Source organism: Pithys albifrons, chromosome 2, assembly GCF_047495875.1.
Source record: "Pithys albifrons albifrons isolate INPA30051 chromosome 2, PitAlb_v1, whole genome shotgun sequence".
NCBI classification, from domain to species: domain Eukaryota; kingdom Metazoa; phylum Chordata; class Aves; order Passeriformes; family Thamnophilidae; genus Pithys; species Pithys albifrons.
Window position 1 is genome coordinate 57,852,051 of NC_092459.1, and position 27,017 is coordinate 57,879,067.

Consider the following 27,017-nt stretch of genomic DNA (forward strand, 5'->3'; position numbering starts at 1 on the left):
TAAATCTGACCACTTAAAACAATGCAGTGTTTTAAGACTTTAAACAACAAAGACTCTCACACTTCAGGGGAATGGAACACTGGTGGTATTACTTTCAGCAGAACTGCCTTTGCAAACTCAGCAGCCCCACACCCAGGATTGCATACAGCAGAGACAGTCCCAACCTGTACTGCACTAGTCCTACCATGAAACCCAAATTGAGATTTAAATTATCTCAAACTCAAGGATCATTTACATGATGGGAACATAATCTGGAACTTAATTCAGCTTCAAATATAGGTCAGAGCTAAGAATCCAACCTCATCACAGATTTCAAGAAATAAAGTTCAGAGGCAGGTCTTCTGTAACAGTTCATGGCTCTTCCTAACTGGATTATGTGTTTAGTCTTTACTGCTCACTATTGATACTTGTGCTTCTCTAAAATGGGAACAGAAAATTGGTGTCTTCTTTCAGGCCTGATTTGTCTGAATACTGTTAGTGCTGCTTATAAGCAGCAGCTTCCAGAGGCTGTTCAGCCAATCTTTAAAGGAGATGTCACGGTTCTCTCTTAGCTTCCCCACAGATGTATTGGGAGATCCACACATGTGCAATAGGTCTCCTTATGTACCACACATAAGGCCAAGGTTATTTTTCTTCCTCTCTCTGCTTTCTGACTGGTTAAAATTAAGAGGAATAACCAACATCTAATGTCAAATTTCTATTCCTGCTCTCTGATAGATCCATAATGACCTTACAGCCAACTTAGACATTTTCAGGAGAGAATGAGCAGCTGCTCTAAGACTAGTTTGGAAACATGACTGGGTCTGGATTGATTCTTGGCCAAATTCTCTCAGTACCAGGCCTGATGTACAAGCAGGCAAAACAAACACAAACCAGAAAAGGAAGTAAAAAGGCAAAAAAAAATGACAGAGAAGCTTATCCAGCCCTGGCACGAATTCATAGCATTGGCAAAGTCTTAGTTTATTCCTAAAGATTAAATCCTGAAATCATTCCTTACTTCTTGTTCATGGAAAACATTTCCTATCAGCATAAATGCCCAAACAACTCTATTTCTTGGATGAACAAAAATAAATTCCTGCTGCATTTCTGTGCCATTTTACACATCCAGGATCCAACTAGGTCTTTTTCAGATGCTCTAAGCAGTTTGGTAACAGTTTATCTATCATGTCATGAATGTGTACCTATGAACTTTTACTGGCAACAGAAATTAACTTGCTGCAGAAGCTCTTTCTCCTGGTATTTCCAGCTGTGGTGATAGTAGTGAAAAATCAAAAGATCTCCTAGGCTGACTGTTATAACATGATTTTCAACCAGTCCTGTGGGTTGCTGGCATAAAGGGAATTCAGATAAGGCTATGAGCTTGTATACAGTTATCTGAATCTTGCAAAGTTCTCAAAGTTGATCCATCATCACAATGCATCCTGTAGGATGTTAGTGGACTCTGGGGAACATTAGCTGTTTTCCCAATTTCATAACACTATGAATCATAGAATCATAGAATCAATTGGGTTGGAAAAGACCTCTGAGATCATCAAGTGCAACCCCTGGTCCAACTCCAGTCCATGGGTGAGCATTGTTAGATATTGTAGGATATCATTTGCCAGCCTGAAATGTGATGTTTACATAAATATGTGTGAAACATACAATACTTCTGAGGGACTGAATCGAAAATAATCAAAGGTTTTCACAGAGCAGCATAAATACAGTGGGGAAGTGGGCAGTGAACTGTCACATGCTGTCTTACATATGTGTTTTTCTAAGTATGCTGTGGTTGTGAAGAAGCAGCTGGGAGATTTATGTGAAATCATACCCATATCTAACACTCTTCCTATAAGAATAAATATCATATTCCTATTTCTCCTGGCACAGAGCTGGTATAAGAGCATTCATAGAATTAACTTGAAATGTTAGGTATTGTTTTTCTTTAGCAATCTTTCAGTAGTATGTGTTCCCACCTAGGAAAGTTAATATGGGCGTGTTTGCTCTTTTTAGATGTACTGATATATGTAAAGACTCTGTGTGGGACTTTTGTTTGTTTGTGTTTATTTCGGTGTGAGGGAGGTGAAGACTTTTTCAAAAAGAGAGTTCCAAATGTGTTGTTCATTTATGAAACTGTTCCTGTGTTTTATCTTCTTTGAAGCTCTGGGATTTCCTACTAATCTGATTCTTTGTAGGTTTTAATATTTGCTGCAAGTGTCACTTTTATTAACTAAAAAAAAAAAAAAAAAAAAAAGGCAAAATATCCTCCAGTACTAACAACTTCACCTTAGGTGCTGAAAAGGAGACAGTGCCAAAAAGAGAGAAAGAAGAAGGAAGGGAAATGAACAACTCTCAGTGATTTTTCCAAACTTGACTAATTGTGTTTTTATTCCCATTTGCTCATAGATACCAAAATCATAAATATGTAGATAAGGAAGTATAGACCACTTTTACCTATAAAATATGAGGGTATCTTTAAGCTCTTATTGTGAACTTTGAGCATAGTGATGCAAAACTGAATCTTCTTTATAGCACCTGAAGGAACCACTACTGAAGTGAGTGGGATCTGTACACTGACTGACTTCAGTCAGAGCTGGATCAGATCATGAGCCACACCAATTATATTTATCCTGTCAGCTAAACTGACCGGCTTGTCTGCATAAACTCAAAAATTATGTCTTGTCTTTGAAAACAACCCAAAACTTCTGTATTCTGATCATAACTCTAATGATGTTCCTATACTGGGTTTGTATAGGGAGACAATTATCCCTATACAGTGATGTATAGGGAGAGACATGAGTCTTGGAACCGTATCTGTACATGTGAATATTATTTTTCATAAATAGATCATGTTATCATAGAGATATAAATTATTTTCATCTTACAAAAAATAATTTTACTCATAGTTGTGGTGAATTCAAATTTTGTGAAATGAGAACTTTGCTTAATAAATGTATGGGAGTTGGGGATTTTTTTAAAAAACAATCTCATTTTGCAGAGATACAAATTATTGGATCAACACAGTTTTGGTTTCAGATTGATCTTTTCACAGGTCCTGTTTAGGGTACAGCTGTATGACAACTAAATCAGCATATTGAAGAGCGTTGCAATGTCTACCAATGGTAAATGAGGCCTCCTGTATAATTGGCTCTGACGGTAACAAGCAGTAACATGGATGAGGCAGTAGTTTAAGACAGACATGAAGACAATAGATGTTATCTTGGGGTTTTCTCAGTGTTGACTCATCCTTGCACATTAGTGATGTCCGGTTTTTCTTAAACATTGGCTAAGTGCAAATATTTTCATTTTGACATTTTTCCAATCTGTCTTTGAACATCTCTAGTTCCAAAACATAAACAGAGGTATCAGAGTATGAGTACAGGGATACTATCACAGAGTTTTTAACAAAATATATCCTTTTTTTTTTCCAGAGGTGCGGAGAAATCTCATTTGATAGTCCTGACCAGAATGTCAAATGTGTTCGCATGCTAGGTAAGGGTAAGAGTCTTTTCCCTTTTTAATACAAGTGTGTGGAAATATGTTTAATTGGGGAATTCTTCTCAAAAGTACATGATAATGACCATGACAATTCACAATGACATTTATATAGCTCATTCACATGTAGTCCTCATTAATATATTCTTTATGGTGAACCTTCATTTATTTAAAGTATATGTATTGCAGTAGTGTCCATGTGCAGATGAAAATATAGCTGTACTGGCACTATAATCAGAACCTATGATGTACTGGTCCAGAACTCATATTCAAAAGTTGAAAATCTGCACCTTGAAAGAGTGTATTAATTTCACAAACTTGTGTCAAAAGCCTCTAGATCAGACCTTCAGTTGCATCAATCAGGAGAATTTCAATCACTGTGATTTTACAGAGTTGCACTGGCACAGCTTTGTAAAAATTAATATTAAGTAGAAGTGTCTATTCTTTGGAAAAAATAGAGGGATGTTCTGCTATGTTTCATTAATTTCTGTGACCAATTTTATTGTGGCTGCTTGTTTCATTTACCATGTTAGTACTAAAACATTAACAGCATGGCTGGTATCACAGTGAAACATAGGGAGTAAGTGTCTAAAAACCTAAAAGATAATGTTTACTCAGAAAAAAATGAAATCAGAAACTCTACCAGCATTAGGTTTTAAATTTTGAAGACCTTTGACCTGCAAGGGATGAAACAAATTCTTGCTGTAAACTAGAGCATTGCATCTAATAATGTGAAGACTTAAATAGGCATAATTTTTGAAACTGTGACTGGCAATGTCTAGGAACTTAATTCCCATCTGGGTGCATAGCTGTGTTCTGTAATAACAGATTATGTGGTTTGTTGTTTATATTCATTAAATCCTATTGTCACAATAGACTATAATTGCTGCAGAGAAATCTGTCATGCTTATAGTGCACAGATCCCAACAGATGAACAGACACAATGGGCCATAATGATCTGTTACATCAATGATCCATGGTTAGATATTTGTAATGGAACAGGCTGACAGAAAAGATACACTTGTGATCCGTTATCATGCCAATTATAATCTACAGTGTAAATACAACTGAGTTCCTAATGCTCTAGTTCTAAGGAATTTATATCCATGCAATTGTTATCATGGATTAGAATGGAAAATGGAGGGTGGCAGAGAATAGAACAAAAAAATAACCTCCTGCATGGATTTGATTCATCATTAGGTTTAGCGTTTTTATAACAAATCAGCCCAAAATCATGAGTTTGACATCCTCCTTAATGCCAACGATTCTTTAGAAGTAGAAGAACAAGATCTCGTTTCCATTACGCATATCCTTATCTATGTCTTGTGGTATATACATGTACAAGAATGAGAACATATGTTGTGCTGCGTAAGGAAACTGCTAGGAATGTCAAAATGATTCCAAGAGCACATGCCAAAGGTGTAATTGACTCTTGGAGGTTACATCTCTTGTATTAAAAAATATTTTGCCTGCTATTATTATTCTTCAGTGTCTCTAACCAATTAAGGACAGTAGTGTCATATATAATACAGAATTTTACATTTCACCCCAAGGTATTCCAAACCATGTACAAAGCTGAAACCATTCTAAGTGCAATTTGGGTGTCCCAGAACCACTTTGTAAGAGGTATGGGAAATAGAAACTAACAAAGAGAAACACGGTAGAAACTATGGTTGCTCTGAGGGTAACTACTTGAGAAAAACACCACTATCTCTATTTATCACAGAACTGTGTACATTCTGGTAGTACTGTAATGCCAGAGGATGTCCACTGTGGTACCTCTCCTTTCATACTGAACTCTGTAGGGAAGAAGAGGAACCAGAAATTTTGCAGCCTAAAAGGTCTAAGACTTTGTGTTGAATGTGTCATGAGTGTCCAGTCTCAGATTTTACATGGGTATTGAATTTCCAAGAGAATATAACACAGTTTGTCACTGATCAATGCAAAGTTGACATTATTAATGTCTGTGGGCATAACTAGTGAAAAAAGTGCGATGTGCCTTCAGGGCGGGACATCTTTTTTTCATGCACCCTCTTTGAAATATGCTGAAACAGTCGTGCTGTCACTTACTGTAGCAGTGCTGACAGAAATCTACAGGGCAAGTCCCAGCAACTGCAAAAGGATAATTACTCCAGTAAGAAAAGAAACACAGGAGCCTGGAGTCCTGACTGTATTTCTTCAGGGATCTTTGACACAAAATCAGTCCATATATGAAACTGCACATTATCAAGCTGTACTGTAAAATGGTAGCAGCTGTTTTAGTCAAAAATTGTCTATTATACTATTGGTTCTGGGTTAGCTTCAGATTTGAAGTTTTGTAGGAGCAATCCTAGACCCGCCACTGTGTGTCCACATTCCTTGAGGTAACATGGATTATGTGGATGAGGTTCTTTTTCTATAAAGGCTGAGGAAGAGAGGTTTGCAGTAAAAATCTTTTTCTAATCCTGGCTTCCTGCTAGAAGACAGTAAATAATAGATAAATAAATGCCTGTATGCTTACAAGACCTATAGTGAAAGTAGGTGACTTGTCAGTACACTGACTAGATATCACTCAACCTAAGATTAAGAGCAACGAATCAGTTTAATGCCTCATCTTTCAGAATCAGAGTGATGGGTGTCTGTAATTCAAGTGTAAAAATAACTTGAAAAGGAAATTAATCTCTATGAAAGTTGTTACAGAAAATTATGTTCTTTCTCTCTTTTTTTTTATATTGTGCTTGGTTCTTTATGCTTTCATATGTGTCATGATTTAATCCCAGCTGGCAACTAAGAATCACATAGCCACTCACTCACTCCTCCCCCCACCCTCCACATGGGAGGAGGATCAGACAAAAGTAAAACCTGGGGCTTGAGACAAGAACTATTGAATAATGAAACAGAATAAAATATTATAACAACAAAAATAACAATAATAATAATTATAATAATAATAATGATGGAAAAAGAGAGAGGAATAAAACCCAAAAGAAAAATCCAAAAGCAGAACAATATATTATACTATTCAAACAACCCAACATTTATAACTGTCACAGAAGAAAGTCGGTCAGTGGCCCACCCTAGCCCTTTGGTAAGACCGTGTTTCAGATCCTAAATCTATCACAGCTTTCCTCAGTATGGCATTGGACAATCTATCACAGCTTTCCTCAGTATGGCATATCCATTACCCTTTGAAAAATGGAAAGGTAAGTGCTTCCTCATTTTTTAGGAACAAGAAGAATAAAATTATAACTACAATGAGAAGCTGAAGTTCTATAGTAATACAAGTCATAAAAATACCTCACTGTCAATAGAATTGTGTTATCAGAGGTTTCCCTTAAATCTTCGAGTCTATCTGGAGGTAATAGCTGCTCATCAGCACTTCCAGGGCAAGGAAGAAAATCTAAACTATTCTACTTAAACTGGAGCTGTTATCAAGTTAGTGAGACCACTTGTCCGTGACAAAATTGCTAAGGTAATGCTGAATGGAATATCAAAAAAGCTTTTGCTTTATGCCAAATTCTGGAAGTTAGAACCCTGGACTCTTCCTGCCCTTTACTTATAATGATTATAGTTAGCAGAAAAATTGAGATTAAGGCAACGTACTCACTATGTGGTTATTAGTCCACAGATTCTATTATGAAGTGAAGAAGGGAACTACCCCTCTCCCCAGACCATACACTGCTATTTTCAATGGCTCAACCCGAGGTTAATTTTTTCCATATGCAGACAGACATATTCTGGGCTCAGACATGACACAATGTCATATCAAGCAGATATAATTGTGTTAGTTTGCTGCGAAAATTGCTGGTTGGAAACCTGAGCTAATTAAGTCTGCTGGGAAGGATTTCAGACTAGCTTGCAAGAGTCCAAAATTAAGGCAACTTAACTGGTTCCCACATCCTAACTAGCTAACTCAGTAAACTCTAGATGACAGAAGACTGAATTTTAAAAATTTATCCTGGAAAGAATAAGTTTGCATATCAGCCTCTAGGAATAGTACAGAAGAGAAAGGGTCTCTCAACTAGAAGAGAAACTTCAGTGTATAAATAAACACCAGCTTATGGCCAGAATTTGTGAATGAAGATTTGGGAAGGGCTCTCCCCACGTAGGTGTGCCCTTCCAGCCTGAGCAGTGGATTTTTTAGGTGAGGCACAGCGTGTGCAGAACTGGCCCCACCATTTAACTCCTAAGGTTCATCTGCCATGGCCAAGTGACCTTAGACAGTGACAGTGAAGTCCTTGGGACTGTCACAGAACCCGGTAGTAACCGGGGCTGACCCTGCTGAACATCCGAGATCTGACGGGATGGGATGGCAGGGAGGCATTGAACTGCCAGGGGACGGTCCCCACTGAGACTCAAACTCAGGTCCTTGGGATTCGGAGTCCAGAGTGCTCTCCATTACACCACGGGACCACCCTATCCTTATATATACTGTATAGAAAATAGTCAGCTGTACTCATAACACATACAAAATTAAATGATCCCATCAGTTTTAATCTGTTCAGCCTTACTGCTGATGGTGAAGTGGGATGGATCATAAATGCAAGTTACATAGTTTGTTACTCCAGCAACCAGTCTTTCACCACCAGACTTAGTCTTTACTCCTTAATGAAAAGCTGGATAGATTTTGAAGAGAGGTAACATCCCTTGCTGGCCAACTTTGCTGTCTGCAGAAATTTTTCCAGGGGAAATGTGAATTGCCACCCTTAAGCAGCTAGTTAGTAAGATGAAAACTCAAGCCTTCCAGATGCCCCATGGCAAAAAGCTGAGGTGCTTTCTTTTCATTATTGAAAATTCCACACAGACAGGAATAATGTGGCTGAGTTTTGTTTCCCTTTTGGTGTAGACTTAATCCTTGCAAAAGCAGACAGATGAATCCTTATTTGGAATAAAAGTAGTTTCCTCACAAACAGCCATTTAAAATTAATACAAGAAAAAAGCAATTATATAAAAAAATTGGCAGTGCCACTTTTTTTAATTCCCCAGACTACTAGTACATAACTTCTTTGCTTTGAGGAAAAAAACTTTTTCATATTCCAACACAGAGCAGTATCTACCTCCCTCATACCCCCAAAAAAGTTGCTTTATGGCTTACTTTCACTATTTACTACCTGTGAAGAATTATGGTTAAAGGAATTAGCATTTGACCATGAAATCAGTTTTGTGGATCCAGCTTCAGTCTTGGTGGCTGTTTGCCCACAGCAGAAAACCACTACACACTTGAACAGAGTTGGCAGATGCAGCTTAAGAGAGAGAGACATTACTGGAATAACAACTGTGTTGAAAGCCAGGATAGAGGGGTACTGGCAAGGCTCTGGCTGGCTGACCTCTGCCTTATATAACCATTGAACTCACCTTCAGCGGCAGCAGAAAAAAAAATCTATTAAAATTTACTTTGTGAACCTAATTAGGTAAATAACCGTATAACTTACTGAGGGAAAAAATATTGAAGAATAATTAAAAATGTCAATTTGTCCTGCAGTGGAGGGACAAAAAGAAATTAGGCATCTAGTGAAATGGTTCTGCACTGCTCAAGCCTTGCAAAGATTTCTGGAGCCCTCACTGACATCATTTGAAATGTGACCCTATACCGCTTGCACATGCAAAACTTCTACTGAAGCTGATAGGCACGCATGAGCAATGGTGTCCTAAATAGCCAAACATACAGACTATTTATATCCCAGTCATTCAAAGACTTACATGTGCTCTTGACCTTATCCAGTCTTAAGTATTCTACTGTGCAAATGAGAGGAAAATAAACAAATTAATTAGTTTTTTAAAATTAAGCAATATGTTTATGGGAAAAAGTCCTAAAATCTACAGTGACTAGCAAGAAATCTACACTCATCACCACACTGCCTATCAGGCAGAACTTTATAGCAATTGGAAGGGGAAAGCTTAGGATGTCTGCTACAAAACTATAGGCTTGTATTCCATGAGTAACTTGCTACACAGCATGAAGAGAATCAGGTTTTCCTCCTTTATAAAGCAATGGTGTGAATGCATACAGAAAGATAAACACTGTGTCTCCTTTTGAGAACCTGTTAATATAGATAAATTCAAATCTAAACGTGTAAGTCAACAATATAAGCTTATCACTTACATTTCATACTCTAACTGCCAATGAAAGTCTCTATCAACAATTTATTCTAATGAGAACAGCATTATGTAGATAGGACTTCTAAAACTTGTCATTCTTCTACCCAATTGAGTAGACAAAAGGTAGAAATTTTCAAAAAACTTCCAACACTTTTCCCTTTATTCTCTAAAGTATCATTCCGGTATAATAACACAATTTAAAAATAAGACTTAACTTCTGATATTGCAACCATGCTTGTAAATGAATTTTAAAAAGTGGATTCTCTGTGTCCTTACCTCTCTTGAAATAGAGGCCTATTGCTACATCACATCATTTAAGACCTCCTCCCCTAGCTGATTGTCTCTTCCTGAAATGCAACACTTTCTAAATCTCACCTGTTTCCTCCAAGGATGCTCCTGATTTGTTTGCCGCAGTGGTGCAGAGCAAGTTGAAGACTTGGTGTGTGGCTCGTGCTTTATCTGGAAGGCCAAGGTGCCAAGCTGCCTACACCAGAGTGTTGCTTGGAGACAGAAAGTGGCAAACCAGTGGTTACAAAGCCACAACAGAAACTCCTTTGTCGAAGATTTTATAGTGTACACATGCCATCATTGTGCCACTTCATCACTGGTTATGGTTTCAGGCTAAACAAGCAGGAACTCTTTGTCTTTACTGTGATAAGATTTGGGCCTAAAACCATAAAGAATATAAATATCAAATCCAGCTTCTGGTTTCATGACTATTTGATTAATTTGGGTAAGAAACTAAAAAAAAAAAAAAAAAAAGAAATTAAATGGAAAATTCTGATGCTTTCAGTATATTTTAAAGAGCAGTTCTCTAACAATATATTATTTTTCCAGTAATTTTGATCTAATTACTATTTTAGGTAATTGCATAGCCTGGTAGCTGAGCGACAGTGACCACTGGTTTATCCTGTTCTGTCCTGTGAATCAGGTCAGACTGAAAGTACTTACAGTACTCTACCTTTCAGAAGGGTGCTGAAGGAGACAGAAACTGGCCCTGACCCTTTAAACAGACATATAAAACACCATTCAAAATTTAATTTTTGGTTCTTGATTTTCTATCCCATAAACATTAACTCAAAACATATATAGTTTTATCCAATGTCTGAGCTTGGTACAGGAAAGAAATGGGGGTGTCAGGGCACTTGTAGGGAATGTAGCAATGAGAGTTTGGCACCATCTACATAATGTAAACACAGCATGATGGCTTTTCTCTGGAAGAAAGTATTACTGTATTGCCCACATCTGCAAAAGCCATTCATTGGGATCATGAGATCCAGATGAGATTCAAAAGCTCGAGAGATTAAAAAGACCCTCAAGTCCCCCAGCTTAAAATGCCCCAAACTACTGACTCTTCAGGTTCTCTTTCTATCAAAAACGCTTTTTGACCTGGCTGAGAACTCATATATACCACATTTAGAAAAAAACCCACAGGTTTCCAAGTCCTATGCAGCAGTTACAAATATTAGCAAATTCCACTGGACTGCAAAGCCAAGTATCTCCCTTTTTATCCAAAGCATGTTGCAGACAGAAGGATTGCATTCTGCTGCCCCTTTATGTAGTAATCTAGTGAAAGTTTAAACTTGGAATTCTGAGCTTTCATCACCCTAAAACAGTTAAAATCCACAACACCCACTTTTTTCTTACCCACCAAAATAAAGGCAATGCAGATTGGGATTAGAGTGTTCAACCTATTGACCAGGGAAAAGGACAAATGCTGGGTATGGCTCCAGGAAGGTAAGAAATAGGCCCCCGATCTCAGGGAGCACACACATGTAGGACAGCAAGAAACCTGATTTTTGTTTCACAGACTTTTTTAATTTTTTTTTTAACTAGGCACTTCTTAGAAAAGCAGGGAAACAGTGGCTTGATTGATGCATTTAAGATGATCTCATATGTTATTTCATGGTATTTGTCAAATGAGTTATTGCTGATGCCCTGTTGAAAAACAGATTTCAAGTGCCTATTCACTCTGCTTCCTCACAGTTTTATTTTTCCTCATGCCTAACCTCATGCCCAAACACGGACTGCATTCACATTATTTCCCATCTTCTTTGTCCAAACTGTTCTGAGTGGGTTGTGTTCACCCAAAGCACTTGCTGTACAGAAAATTGCTGTGAGTAACCATATTCTGTAATAACATTCTCTCAAAAGATGGGAAAGGGGAAAAGGAACAATTACTGGATCTAGTAATGGGACCAAATCAGATATGAAAACTCTTATTCATAGTTTTACAGCAGCCATCCCTTCATGGTAGCATAAGTATAGTAAAATCTCCAGATGCAAAGTTTCCAAACTTAGATTTAAATGGTACAAATTTATAATTTGTGGTTTGAGCTCATCTCTAGCAATTAATCTTTGTTATTTTAATTATTACTTGCTGATAACTTGCAATTTCCCAGTCTCTGCAATTTTCTACAGATTACTGTGTAGTTACTCTTAGTAAGACTGATTTATGTCTGAGAAAGCCATGGAATTCTTGTGCTTTCAGTCACTCAGTTCCTGGCTGTACATGTTCATAAAATTCTCAGGTTAAGAATGCATTTTCATCTGTTCTTCTTGTGCTCTGTATTATAAAGGCTGTCTCATACTCTGGAGCTAAAAATTTTTGCTCTTCTGAAATGTTGTTAATAATTTTACCATTCTTAGTGAGAATTGGGAGAATAGAATTTGTAGGATTTTTTTTCACCTCTAGTATGAAAAATAAAACTACCAAATCAAAAACATGCTTTTCTTTGGCCTTGTTACTTGATGGCCTTAGTTTCTTTTTTCTCTTTTTTTTAATAATAAATTATCTTTTCTTATAATAATCTCGTATTTTCTTGTATGTCTCATGCTTCTTAGAGGATTAAGTTGGTCTTGTAGATCAACCCTTAATCATCAAAGTACTTAAGCATGTATTTACATATTCTCACTGCAGCCAAAAATGCGTAGGCTGAAATATGCTCCCGTGCCAGGGTCAGTCACAGTGTCTAGCACTGTGTATGCTCGAGCCCTGATCTGATCCAAATACTTGAGGCTCTGGGTTTATGAAATCATGGAGTGTGACTGTGACTGTGAATATTGGTAGTAAATGATGGAAATTTGATTTAGCAACAAGAAATGCAATTCCTGAATTGCAGATAGCTATATCAAGGGATTAATGTATTTCTAACAGAGAAGTTCAGAGTGCTCCAACTGGAATTCCCTTATAGGGCATTCTTCTCACTCCGCAGATAAAATAATGCTGAAGACAGTTGGGATGTGATTCATCTGACAGAATGTCTGTAAACATCTGTAAAAAAGCTTTAATTTTAAAGTCTACAGCCATCATCTAATTTTTCCTTTTGTAGTTAAAAAGAATGAGAAAGAGGTGCTTCCTGCAGACTCATTGCAAAATAGATGTCTAAAACAGGTCTGAGGAATACTACTTGGAGTGCCTATTTCTCCCCATTGACTATGCAAGAAACTGAAGGGTGGACGTGAACAGCGGGAGGAAATTAATTTTACTCCTTGAGTACAGACATTGTTTTTCATGGTGTTCAAAGCTCTAACCTCTGAAGTGTAGAAGATAATAGAAAATTAGGCTAATCCATCTCATCTGCAAGATAATTTATTATTTGTTTAACAGAAGATCAATTTCTAAGTTTTCAGGACATTTGTAGAAAATTGGTTTTGTTAACTGAATACTTCCCCTCATTGCTTTTGTGAAGTCTTAATTTAAGGGTAGTCTATAGCCTCTTCTTGTAAAGAGTATGTATGCGTTAGTGTTTTAGGTCATCCCAGGTATGTGTTTTTGAGATTCTATTGAAGTTACTGCAAACTTTGTTTTGCATTGTGAAGCAGTCTTGGAATGGACAAACTGGACAACTTTCACATGAAATAGAGCGAGCCATGTGCTTTGGAGGAACCTCCAGTGCATTCTAGCTGCTACTAGACATCTAATCCATGAAAACATATTAGAAATTATCCAAACCAAATCCTCCAAAGCATACACACTGCAAACATGGGGGCTTCCACTGTGGCTGTTTAACTCAGCTAATCTGCTCTTTTTGTGCAACCTGCTTCTCTGAGAGTCAGCACATGTTGTGACTTCAAGCCAACAGTTGCTCTGAGATGCAGACTTCTGTATCCCCCAGTTACCTTTGGGACCATTCAGTGCAATTAAGGTTTAACTGAGGATGCTTAGGATGTATATAAATTGTAATTTATGACAGGTTGTAAGTATGTGTTTTTCGGATATGGTTTGCCTACTTCCAGTACACATGCCACCAATTTATGCATGCAGCCTAAAATTTTATCATGCATTTGTCTTATACATGGAGATGAGGACAGGTTTATGGGGAATGGCAAATGTGATTTAGTCCAGTGAGAAATCTGTCCTTTTTGGAGCAAATTTAATTTACCACTAAATTCAGAGGAATTATTCATGCAGAGCTCTGTTTACTGACATACTGTAATGAGATCCTCATATTTTATTCATGTATATATCGGACAAACTATTATTGAGGTATCATTTTGTTTAATAACAGAGAATGTTAATGAGAGGAACTCAGAAATACTGACATCATACACTTTATTAGTAGACATTTCTTAGAAGAAAGCAAGGACTAGTGGATTAGAATTAACTTTTTTCTTCCATCTAAAATAGTGCCATAAATTCACATCAGAATTGTATAATATTATCATAAAGAGAAGCATATTGACATGCTTACAGGAGAGTTATTTTCAGTGTCTTTCAGATAGTTAGATAACAGTATGTAAAAATAACCCATACAGATATAAGTCCTTTTGTCTTATAATTGTTTTTATTAATAAATACTATATGAAGTTGTGAACATTCTCTTAAAAAGAAGCTTGTGCATTTTCACTCTGTGAGCTGTATTTCAGGTTTCTACAAAAGTAGGAAGACAAATCTATAGTTAAGGTATATGACTGGGCACTCTGTCAAGTCCCAGAATGTTCTCTGGAACTTTGATTGTTGAGACAGGATTTTGTCAAGGGACGGGTCATTGTTTATCTAAGAAAAAGACAGAAATTTCATTTTCCTCAGCTCTAACTACCCTGAGAAGATTTTCTGACTTCTTTACCTATGGGTTTTCAGAGTTTTATATTTACAAACTTGGGTCAGTGTTTCCTGTACAACAAAATCTTTGTTAAACTGGTATTATTTGGCTTTGGTTTGGAACCCTCAAACAGAGTTGCCAACACACCCAGCTATTCTGTGAATATTCAGTTAAAATCACTGTGGGACTGCTCCTAAGGCAGGAGTTGTGAGGATGTGAAAGTAAGTTAAGGGGTAGCATAAATTGTTTGAGTCCCCGGCGAGTACCTACATGATGTAGCAACAATTGCAGACAGTGACAAAGCTCTGTTGGAAAGGGAATATGAATGGCAGATGCTTCATTGTAATTTCTTGCTATCAGCAGAGAGTGTAACAACAGACATCAATCCACTGGTTTAATTAGAGGTAATAATATGTCCAGAGAGCTACCACATTTAAGACACAAGTGCAATTGCTGTCATTGCACATTTGTCCTAGAGGGCTTTTTAGTCAAGTGCATGTCATAATATTTTAGAAGCCAGAAGAATCCAAATTTGTTTGACTTTAATGATTAACATATTTCACTTTTCTTAAAAAGAAGGAATGGAAACATCATAAATCATGATGTTGAATCTCATTTATTTTCTGTTGTTTGAGAACAACACTCAGGGCTTTTGAAGTCTGTGTATTATTTGTTTCATGGGGGGAAAATGACATTATAATAACCCTCAGAACAGCTTAGAGAGAAAATTCTGTTGGTTTTGGATGTTTTTATTTTAATCCAATCCAGTTTCTCTGTGCCATAAAGGAATCTATGTTTGGTTTAGGCAGAATCATCTAAGATACCACAGTTGCTTCAAATTGTACAGCTCTTTGAGACGAAACAAAAAGTCTCTTGATAATGGATGACTGAATCAACAAAGAGGAAACTGGAGGCAGATGTGTGCTGAAAAGCTTTCTGAAATCCTAGACTGGGATGGGGGAGAGTTTGATTTTTATTTTAATCAGAAGCACCACAATTCTCTCTTCACTCTGAATATTTTCTACTTGGTATTTTTTTTCTTAATCTTTTTTGGGGGAGGGTGTCACTGGTCTTTAATTTTAAGTGAATTTCCAGTAGTAAATCTAGAAAGGTCTTTCGCCTGGCAGCTGTGCAGCCTCAGGCCCTCCCTCTGCAAAACAGCATAAATCCCTCTAACACTGTCCTGCCAGAAAGCTTCTTCCTCAAAATGGAAAGATCATCTGCAGGAATTACTAAGCTACTAACACCTTTATCCATCTGGTTCTTATACTCTTGCTGAAGCTGCCTCAAGAGTAACAAGATGTGATGCAGGATCTCATGGGCATATTTAAATCCCTTAGTAGGAGCTACATCAGAAGTACAGGTCCACATAGGCAGGGCCCATTATTCAGCTCCTGTCTTTATTTCTCCTGCCACTATGCCTACCTCTCCTGTACTCAAAAACTTACCTGCCTTGGATAACAAGTATGCACCTAAGCTGGCGGGAAGAAAAATTTCTTCAGAAATGTTTGACAAAAATTTTCTTCCTGAAATTACAACTTGCAATTACATTTCAGTAAAAGATGAAAACTTGAAACCCAAATCAAATAATTTTAGTGGAAGTTCTTTGCATGATAACAAGCTTTAGATTCAGAGAAGTTGACATGGCATTTTACAGGCAGGGTTGCTGAAGGTCTGTATCCTTCAGTCTTTTATGTGAAAGGTGCATCACTGTGTCTCTCACTGAGTTACTCCAGCATAAAACAGGAGTCCCTGATGACATCTCACTGCAGGTTCAGCTTGGCTGAGTTACCTCAGTAACAGAAGAAAATGGGATAAAGAGACAGGCATGTTAAGGCTCACTTGAGGAATTCCTATGGCATCTGTGAATCCATCTTATGGTATCTGTGAATCCAGTATCTCCAGACAGAAACTGAAATTTTGTTTGTGGAAGAAAATGGGCACTAAATTGTTCTGACAAATAGAAAAAAATCCCTGTGGAATTCAGAAACTTTTTGATAAAAATATTTGGTAGCCAAAATTTCAGTTTCTACCACGTTTCTTTATTAAGCTTATTAACTTAGAGCTAACAAGTAAGATCACTAGTGCCCCTGTTTTGTGGTAGTAAACTTACCTGACATAAAGTGAGTTGTGTTAACACAGTGACATGGATGATGTAATGGGAGGGATGGAGCTGATGTAGATGGTGCCTCTGTCAGCTGCAGGTTGATGCTATGGTACAGCCTGTGAGAGTGTCCTTATGGTGGAAGAGCTGTCTGCTTGACAAGGTACAAAACTCTGCACTTAACACCCATTGCTAACTAATCCTGGGGCATCTCTTTGGTAAGAGCAGTTATTACAGTATTCTAAACAAGGTCTAAAATAAATAAGTCAGGTTTTTTATCCCCTTTAATTGCTGGTGCAATGTGTAGCAACACATTGCTCTAAACTGGATTTAATTTGGCAAGGGACACAAATGAAGGAGCGTATTAGTCATTCTCCCTGTTTCAAGTTGACCAATGCAACACCTGCACTGGTTCCAGGTTGCCTTCTCCCATGAGTGTTGGTGCACAAACACTTGCACTTACCCTTTGACTATAACAAAACCAATGGAACAAAGAAGCTGTTTTTAATCAAGTTCTCAAAGCTAAGCCATCAAAATGAATGCATCTTTCTTGGTAGAACAGTTGTCTGTATTTTCTCTGTCCTCATAAAACTACCCTAAAATGTTGCCTGGTGTATAATGCAAGACTTTGTGGCAAGTTATTTGTAATTTCTCTGAGGCAAAACATCACATCATTTATGTCTGAGTCTCACAGTGCCTGAGAAGTGCAAATATCAATTCAAATGGGGAACTCAAATATGTATTTACTAAATAAAGTATCAACACTGGAAAAGGGAACTGGCAGATACAGCCTTTTAAAGTTATTAACTATTGAAATAATCACTCCAGTCTCAGTGGGACTTTGAAAGCATGTGTATGTAGTTTTTTAGCTAATTAGAAAAAGAATATGAAAAAATAAATGACAAACAGTCCCTGTATCAAACCTAATCTCCTTTTATGACAAGATAGCCCACCCGGTTGATCAAGTGAAACCAGTTGATGTCATCGTTTTGGATTTCAGTAAAGCTTTCAATACTGTCTCTCACAGGATCCTTCTGGACAAAATGTCCATCCCACAGCTGGATAAACGCATTTTGTGGTGGGGTTGCAATTGGCTCATGGGTCGAGCACAATGGGTAACATCAGACTGGTGACCTGTCACTAGTGAGGTTCCACAGAGCTCCATCTTAGGCTCTGTGCTCTTCAACATCTTCATAAATGACTTGGATGCAGGACTCGAAGGGATACTGAGCAAGTTTGCAGATGACACAAAACTCAGAGGGGCTGTTGACTCACCTGAAGGCAGGCAGGCACTGCAGGGAGACCTTCACAAATTAGAGTACTGGGCAATCACCAGCCATACGAAGTTCAACAAGGGAAAGTGCTGGATTCTGCAGCTGGGATGGGGCAACCCTGGATGTTTGTACAGACTGGGGAATGAGATGCTGCAAGGCAGTGCCATGGAAAGCGACCTGGGGGTCCTGGTCAATAGCAAGTTGAATATGAGCCAGTAGTGCCCTGGCAGCCAGGAGGGCCACCTGTGTCCTGGGGGGCATCAGGCACAGCATCAGCAGCTGGTCAAGGGAGGGGATTGTCCTGCTCTGCTCTGCTCTGCTCTGCTCTGCTCTGCTCTGCACTGGGGCAGTCTCATCTTGAATATTGTGTGCAGTTTTGGGGACTGCAATATAAGAAAGATATTAAGCTATTAGAGAGTGTCCAAAGGAGGGCAATGAAGATGGTGAAGGGCCTTGAGGGGAAGCTGTTTGATGAGCAGCTGAAGTCACTTGGTCTGTTCAGCCTGGAGAAGAGGAGACTGAGGGGAGACTTCATTGCAGTTACAACTTCCTTGTGAGGGGAAGAGGAGGGGCAGGTACTGATCTCTTCTCTGTGGTGACCAGTGACGGGACCTGAGGGAATGGCCTGAAGTTGTGTCAGGGGAGGTTTAGGTTGGATACTGGAAAAAGTTTCTTCACCCAGAGGGTGGTTGGACACTGGAACAGGCTCCCCAGGGAAGTGGTCACAGCACCAAGACTGACAGAGTTCAAGAAGTGTATGGACAATACTCTCAGGCACTCTTTGGGATGGTTCTGAACACGGCTAGGAGTTGGACTCAATGATCCCTGTGAGTTACTTCCAACTCAGTGTATTCTGTGAGTATGTGATTCTGTTCACTTGAGGATTCTCAATCCTACATTTGTTTTGGCTCACAAACCCCCGACCAACTTTTTAACCACAGAGAGCTAGTGTAAAGTTAATTTAAATTAAAAACAAACAAACAAACAAAAACAAACCCAACCTTAAATAAAAAGGGCAAACTTTAAAAGCCAAAAAGATTAAATTTTAAAATTTTTAAGTTTTTATCTGTGCCAGTTTAAATCACACTATACTGAAGAAGCATTCCTACATTGTGACCTTGAACCAGGAGTCCCCCATGGAAGTCATTTAATAAAATCCAAGAGCAGACTGTGAAGTGTAGACAAGAAAAGAAGATTCCTGTTCTCCCTCATCCTAGCTTCATGTCATAACCATTGCATATAAAACCATTTCACTCACACACATATACCAACAAACCTTGAATTCTTTATTGCATAGACAGGCTGTTCCTGCTCAGTATACCTAATGCTGCAAGCAAGGTGTTCTGATGGGAGCTACAAGCTGTGGAAGAAGCATTCCCCCTGGTGAAATTTAATCTGCCCCCAAAGTATGGATAAATGCTAAACTGCTGCATAAATTCCAAGCATAGTTTTATAGTTACATCAATAAAAGGCGTCTCTTTTCCTCCTGTTCCTATTTTGTAATGGGGACCAATAGACCTTGTGATAAAGCATGTGCTGAGAACACCAACTGGAGTGAGCACAAGGGGACTCCAGTAGATGAATGTTTCCTGGATGAAAATACGATGGAAACATGAAAGCAGCAGTGGCTTCTGAGCTCTGTCTCAATCTGAGGTGCTTTTGAGCATGCTCACACTCAGATCTTTCAGACACTGACTGGGTTTTAACATTAAAAAGCAAGCAGGTAAAGCAAGGAATTTGCATTGGGCACAGTGTTGAAGCATTTTCAATGTCAAACAAAAATTAAGTTGAAGTTTTCAGGACCCTATCCTTGGATTTAAGCACAAAGTGCTATTTCAAATTCCTAAATCACAGTTCAGAACCATTTTTGGATCTAGTCTGTAACATCTTAATGACCTATGCCATGTTTTCACTTTCATTACAAAACAGAGACTGATAGGTCTCATCTGTAACATGCATGTATAACAGCTGTAGGCTGCTTCAATTCATCAGCATTCTTTAATTAGTAATAAAAATTTTATTAGCTATAAGTCAAAAGCTTATTCTTTTCTGACAAAGGCCTGTGAAGATAATTTTTCTTTCTAACAGTAGATGTTTCTAAGGCAATAACCCAAAATTCAACCAAATCTAAATATATTAAATGCAAATCCCTGTTTAATTAGTGTGCTATATAGCTCAGTTGATAAATACATAGTATGTATTAAATAGCTGTTTCTATTAACAAATATCCCAAACAGTTCTGTAATGAAATTCATGCCTTGTTTTTCTGCTTTATAGTTACTCTTCTTCTAGGACAGGCCAAGATGTTACTGTACAAACTTCATTCATTTTATCTTCTAATCTATTCTTAGGAAGCATTTTAATTATAATACCTGTTGTTTTAATAATGCTTTTTGATCTTTATTGCTTATGGGATCTAAGGCTAATCAGAAATGTAACACTTTGTTCCATGTAGGAGTGACAGATTTTTCCCAGTGCAAGATATTTCTGTCCTCGTACTTTGCAATTACTGGCACTAGCAAGAACCTGAAATTAAATCAGTGCAAATCAGAAATATGACCTGAAGATTTCCTATATGTAATTGCTGCTTTGTCTCTCACAGAAGAGACTTCCCTTGCTTTCCCCAGCTACACCACCACACACTATAAAGGAGGAAGTGCAATGAATGCAGTTGGCTTATTCCCCCCAGGAGGTTCCCTCTGGTAGAGTATGTCAGAGTACTCCCAGCTGTCAGTCTGTCAGGTCTGCTCCAGTGTTTTCGAAGACAGCGTACTCTGAATGGGAATGTAATAATAGCAGGCTGATTTTTCAGCAGCCCGCACTGATAACTCTGATAAACAGTCTTCTTGAGGTAAGAAGTGACGCATATCAGAGGTTCCTGCCTTAGACGCCAAGGTTATTTGTCATGTAATTGAACGTTGTTGGAGAAAACCATAATTATCCTGGACTTAAAGGCATAAGGCCATCCAGTTGATAGTACGTGCTCAAAGATAGTAATTCACAGCTGGATCCACTTTAATCTTCCCCATTCATTTACTTTTAAGAGATGTGACCTAACGAGGTCTTTCTTAAACAAAGCTGTGACTTACTGGCTTCATGATTATTTTTAAATTACAGACCTGGTGTTCTTGCCATGTGGTTTCTGGGGTAGAATAAAACTAGACTCTCTGAATTCAGAAGTCCAGGAAGTTATCAGTTGACAAAAGCAAGGAACACATACATCCCTCCTGCAGCTGTGGAAATCTAGTTCTAGCTCCAGCCAGCACAGTGCAGTTGTAGTGAACATCTTTCATCACCATAAAGTTCTCTCTACATGCTGGCACATTTCACCCTATAAGGCAATAAATATTCCAGCTGTCATACATGTGGGGTCCATCGAGGTGCCTGAATATGTCACTTTCATGTGCCCCTGGGCTGCCCAAATGATGGGAAAACTCAAAGATCTAGGCATGCTGCTACTCTTGTCCTCACCGAACTCTCGTCCCTGCTTTTGCTCTCTGGCTGCTCAACCATCCATCACTGTGGTGAAATTATGTTAGAACTGAGTCCCAGCAGCCCTAATGCTTCCCCTGGAATTGTAGTGGAAGTTTTGATCACGCTGCCCATTGACTGACCCAGGAGACTGTAGGAGGTAACTTGCTTGGCCACCCCAGTGTGTTGAGGCAATTAGTCATCTAGTGGGCTATCTGCTGCTTCCAGGAAGTCAAGGATTATCATACCACAACAGGTTTTAGCTCCTGTCCCCAGGGAAACAAACACATGAAAGCTCACAAAGTTGTAACAAACAAAGTAATTCCTCTGCTCTGGATCAGCTTCAGATTCCAGCAGCCTTCTCCCTCTCATCTCCCACCACCAGAAAATTGATATACCTCTTTTCCTTCAACACTTTGCTCAATCATGTGATAGGAAGTCAGATTCCCTACTGTGTTCACTCTTTCATATGCTAAAACACAGTGTTTCTCATAATAAACATCCTCAAACCATCCACACAAGCATTATAGAAGCTTCATCATACACAAATCTAGAAACCCTATACAATACCTTAAAGTTAGACTTTTGTTTGAACAGCCTCTCTGTTGCTAATTTGCTTTCTCATATTCCTAGTATGGCAACCATACATTATAATACATTATTCCCTAAAGGCCGCACAAATAAATGAGACTTTGGCTTTTCTCCAGATATTTTCCCATTGTTAACAGGAATATCTGTTTTTAGACCCTTTCCCGTTTTTCCGTAAAGGTAGCCTTATCTTCTTGATTCATCAGTAACAGTATGTTACTGATGTGGAACTCAGGCTCTTTGAGGTAGCCTTTCCTGTAATTACTGTTTCTGTCATTAATTGTCCCCTGAAACTTGGGCTATCTAAATGGGATTTGTTTTAATTCCTTATGCTTATATAGAGGAAAAAATAATTAAAATCTACTAGAGTTATTTGGAGGTATTTAATTTCGCTGTCTTATCATTATGGAATAACTGCTAATGTTTGTAAGCTCTTTGTCCATCATAGGCTGCATATGGAAATAGATAACCCAGGGTGAACTTTCAGATTGTTTTTGAGTGAACTGATGAAAAGTTTGTAAGAGACTGGTACTGAGGCAAAATATCAAGATTCTTATCCTAGACTTGTTCAGTCATGTTTTATGCATAGATCCAACATGTAAAATAAATTCACAAAAGAAATTATGGAACTTTATTAAAAAAACCTTGTAGTTCTGAAGCCTTTACCTATATTCTCTCACTCCACTAAATTACTGTTTAAAAAGGAGTTTCATTTAGGAAAAGGAAAGAAGACAGGAGACAATAAGGCATAGAAAGGTCTTGGAAGAAGAGGTTGAAAAGTGCAAATAAGGGATCTCAGGTCTAAACAAGGAATTTTTATTGCACAATAAAATTTTCTTTGGAGATAGCACATTGAATGGCCAGGGGAGCAGTGTGCTTTTTCCTTACCCCTTTAGTATCTTTGTATGTCCACAGTAAGAATGTTTCTATCTGAGGCTTCCTTCCAGTGAACAGAAAGACACAGGCATTTTGAGAGCTCTTTTCAGTTCTCAAAATACAGTGTGGCAATGTAAATACCTCATGTGAATCAAATAAAGTAGTCCTGTTGGTTAACCAGAAGGGACCCAAATATGACTAGTTCGTTTCCTCCTCTATGAGGAGGAATAATAATGAGAGAGGGTAATAAGCCTTTGAGAGGGCTCACATATATGAAGAGTCAGACTTCCAATTTATGTCATGTTTAAAACCAGCCAGTTCTGATTATAGAATAATTGAGGGGATTTTAAAACACTTGATTGCAACTCATGTTCAATCTTTATTTTTAACAATGATCATAAGTAATGCAGCTGCAGGTGTAGAGAGGGAGTCACACATTGCCAGATATTTATGGTTTTAATTCTCAAATGTCCCACAAGTTCATTTGTGGGAGTGGGTGTGTTGCCTTGCCTTGCTATGCCTGCACAGATACCTACTCCACACATATAAGCATTAGAGGGCATAGATGTTTTCTAGAAAACATACAGTGCTCACTGTGTAGTACTAAACAAATGCAAGGTACTACATTGCATATGTAAAAACCATTTTACATGGTATAATAGAGAAAAATAAATACATTGGACATGCTCTGAGAATGCAGATAATAATCCATGATGTGGGAGGAATTGGTCCTGCCAAGAAACATGATACCACATTTTAAAAATGCAATTTGGCTCTTTAAGGATCGATGATACCTTTTCCTCAACTATTATATCTTTGCCATCATAATTTAAAACCTCAGTCTATGATTTTATGATACCAAAATGCTAAATATTAAAGATCTACCCTTTTATTCAGATGATACTTATTCATTAGTTCCTGAAAATCAATTAATTTTGAATGCTTCTAATTGGATTGTTTGAAATCAGAACACCCAAATGAGCAGACCTCTTAGAAACCAACAGCTTCTGTGTTTTACAATCTACTAATTGATAATGAAAAGGGATTCCATACATTTAAATGCTTTTTAATGTAGTATAATTGAAGGAGTTTTATGTAAATTCTTAGCAAAATTTAACAACAAAATAAAATGCCTTTAGTAATGTGGAAAAGAACATGTGTAGAAGAAATGCATGGAACCTGCTTACAGATATTTAGAATGACAACTTTCCCAAGCCTATTCCTGCACATCAGCTCTTCTCAGGAACAGGACACCATTATTTTCAGATGGCTTGGGAAGATCTTCCCATCCAAGGTCATACACAGCTGGAACGGAAAAGTCTTGCAGAGGAATTTCTGCCTCCCTGTCTTACTGCTTCACAGCTCTTCAAACAGTGTAGTTCATGTTGAAAAGATGCATGTTCCTTCACTTATGACACAGAGCCAACTGGCTTACCACAACAGCAATAGCACTTTTTTGGCATTGAGGTGAGAAGGCAAGGATTTGTTGCAGCTGATTTTAGTGTTGCAGCACAGAGTGCTGGCGATAGGCCAAGAGAGGAATTTCTGAGCACATCTCACTCCAGAGCATCTCAGCCTCTAGCCAGGCCTACAGCTTTTCCCAACATGGGCCAGGCTGCAAGTGTGGGCTGTGCCTGCCAGCTGTAGCCTTTCAATGGATCCATCACTTGTGGCGGGGCTGCAATAAAAGATGAATTAGAAAACCAGTCTTCCCTAAGTTATATTAAGGGAAATTACTTTTCCCAAACAATAAAGGGGATAAATAACTGTGGCCTTTGTTACTTGTGGCAGTGATAGGTGACTCTTAGAATTGCTCCTTATCTCATTTTTTTTTGCCCAAGATATTGATTTGGACACAACATTATTTTAAATTTTCCTTCACAATATATTCAAGTTACATAGATACAAATAGTGTTTATATCCAGCTCTTTTCAGTACTGGTCACACTTCAGCCATGGGTCAACAGCAGAGCTTGTAGCTGTTACTGTAGTTTGCACCTGTACCCTCACCTAATAGCCCAGGTGTTATTGGCAAGACAGCACAAATAATAAAAGAAAAAAACATGTTCAAATGTTTATTTGGAAAACAAAACAAAACAAAACAAAACAAAACAAAAACCTTTAAGTACTTGTTCATAAAAAAGTAACTACAGATGCAAGACACATTTTGTCAACCATAATCACCCAACCATAACTGGACTGGACAATAAGACAACAATATCTAACACCACTTGTGCCTGCTTGAGGACATCAGGGGTCGCAAGTACTCCCTCCCTGCATACACCTGGCCCAGGGAAAGGCCGCTCATATGTCCTTCAAAAGGAGACGCTCAGGCCTGGAGGTTACCTGTGGAGACAGCACTCTGCAAGGTCATGCAGGGTTGGCACTGCTACCTAGCGTGACTCATAGACATTGCAAAGTGATGAACTCCTACTCATCTCCCTGAGAAAAACACCACCATTTCTGAACCTGGCTAACAGAGTTACATTTCAATATGCATTTGTTATTTATAGAATCTTGCCAATTGCACTTGAACCCTGAGAGTAACCTGATAGCTATAAATGTTGATAGTCCAGAATCATAAATCACAGAATTATTTAGGTTGGAAAAAACTTTTAAGATCATGAAATCAAACTTACGTTTGAGACAATCCTTAAAAATGTGTGTTTAAGAAGATGTACAAGGTCTCTGTTATTACAGTATGCTAAAGGTTCATTATTCCTAACATTGATATTTAGTTTATTTCTGTGAAAAAAGGTAGCACTATATCCATATTAGCCAAAGAAAAAAGTCACATCTATTCAATGTGACTGTTCAATAGATTCTATTCATCTATACAAGTCATTTAGTTCTGGTTTCCTTATCAACCAACATTATCCAGTGCAACATGGTACTTTTGCACCTTACATCCCTGAACTTCGTCAGAGAAATCAGGAGGCAAGAGAGAAAGAGGAATGCTCTAGGTCTCATGTTGGCAACCCTGGAAGGAGGAGAAACTCCAGAGTTTAGGCAGCTTACATATAGCCAAAGTGATTAAAACTGATTTTTTTTTTAGTATCACACAGGCAACCTGATAGACCAGAGAGCTGAATTTGTATCTGCTCTGAAAAGAAAATTCTCTATAAGATTATGTGTAATGTGTGACAGATCTTTTGGACGCTCTTGAACTGACTTCTGTAGAGATGTAAGACTGTTATGAAAGCACAGGTCACTTTATTTTCCTGGAAGGACTGTAAAGGGAGTACAGAAGCAACAGAATGCTAGCCCTTAAATAAGAATAGATATTATGAAAATTGCTGAAAATCAAACTGTTTGGTTTATTCTGCTAATTTTCAAATATTCATACAGCCAATACCATTTTCTCAATCTCCAGAGGCTGAATTTGCAGAAAATCAGGTGCACAGATGATTCCAATATTTCTTTGTAAAGCAGTGGAACATTTTGAACAACTGAACAAAAAGAAGGAAAGTTTGGTTGTTTGGTTTTCTGGCAAAGGTGTGATGAATTCCACCAAACAATGGTTAAACAGCAAATGTTTTGATTTAGGGCCTTTCCTACTTCACTGTGCATTACTGTAATTAGGGTACAATCAGCTTACCCAAATATCTGCATAAAACTTAATTGGTTAAATTATCTCTCTGTTTTCTCATGTCTCCTCTTTGAGTCAAAGGGCAGACATAGACTCTCTGATACAGTGATTCAGAGAAGAAGGCTAAGTAAACTAGCTGGCATTGTGAAAGTCTCCCTGTTTCTTACACTGACCTTTAAATGATAACTAGGACCTGTCCATATAACATCTAGCAAAGACATCTGTTACCCTATTATCTCATTCAAATGATTTGTGCTCTCACACACACACTGAGGTATATTGGCATTTAGTGATAAAGAATAAAGCTATTAGGAAAGTTATATTTGGCTTTATGTTACAATGATATGATAAAAATAACCTAAAATTGGTGTACATGTTAAATATAACTTCTATTTGCCTTTAATATTTAAATATATAAACTATGACGTTAGCAGTTTTTATCTTATCCAGAAAACTATTACCTGCTTAATAAATGTCCTCTCCTTTCCTTATCTTTTTTATTTTGTTTTATTAAAAAAA

At 37.9% G+C, this 27,017-nt stretch overlaps 1 protein-coding gene across 2 annotated transcripts in view; it reads left to right on the top strand.

The window, feature by feature from the left end:
- The window catches only part of PDE7B (phosphodiesterase 7B), a 175,999-nt gene that overhangs the window by 54,625 nt on the left and 94,357 nt on the right, over nucleotides 1–27,017 (top strand). For both annotated transcript variants that reach the window (XM_071549129.1, XM_071549130.1), the window contains one exon: nucleotides 3,411–3,471. In XM_071549129.1, coding sequence (XP_071405230.1) covers nucleotides 3,411–3,471 — 61 coding nt within the window. The remainder of the gene's footprint in view (nucleotides 1–3,410; nucleotides 3,472–27,017) is intronic.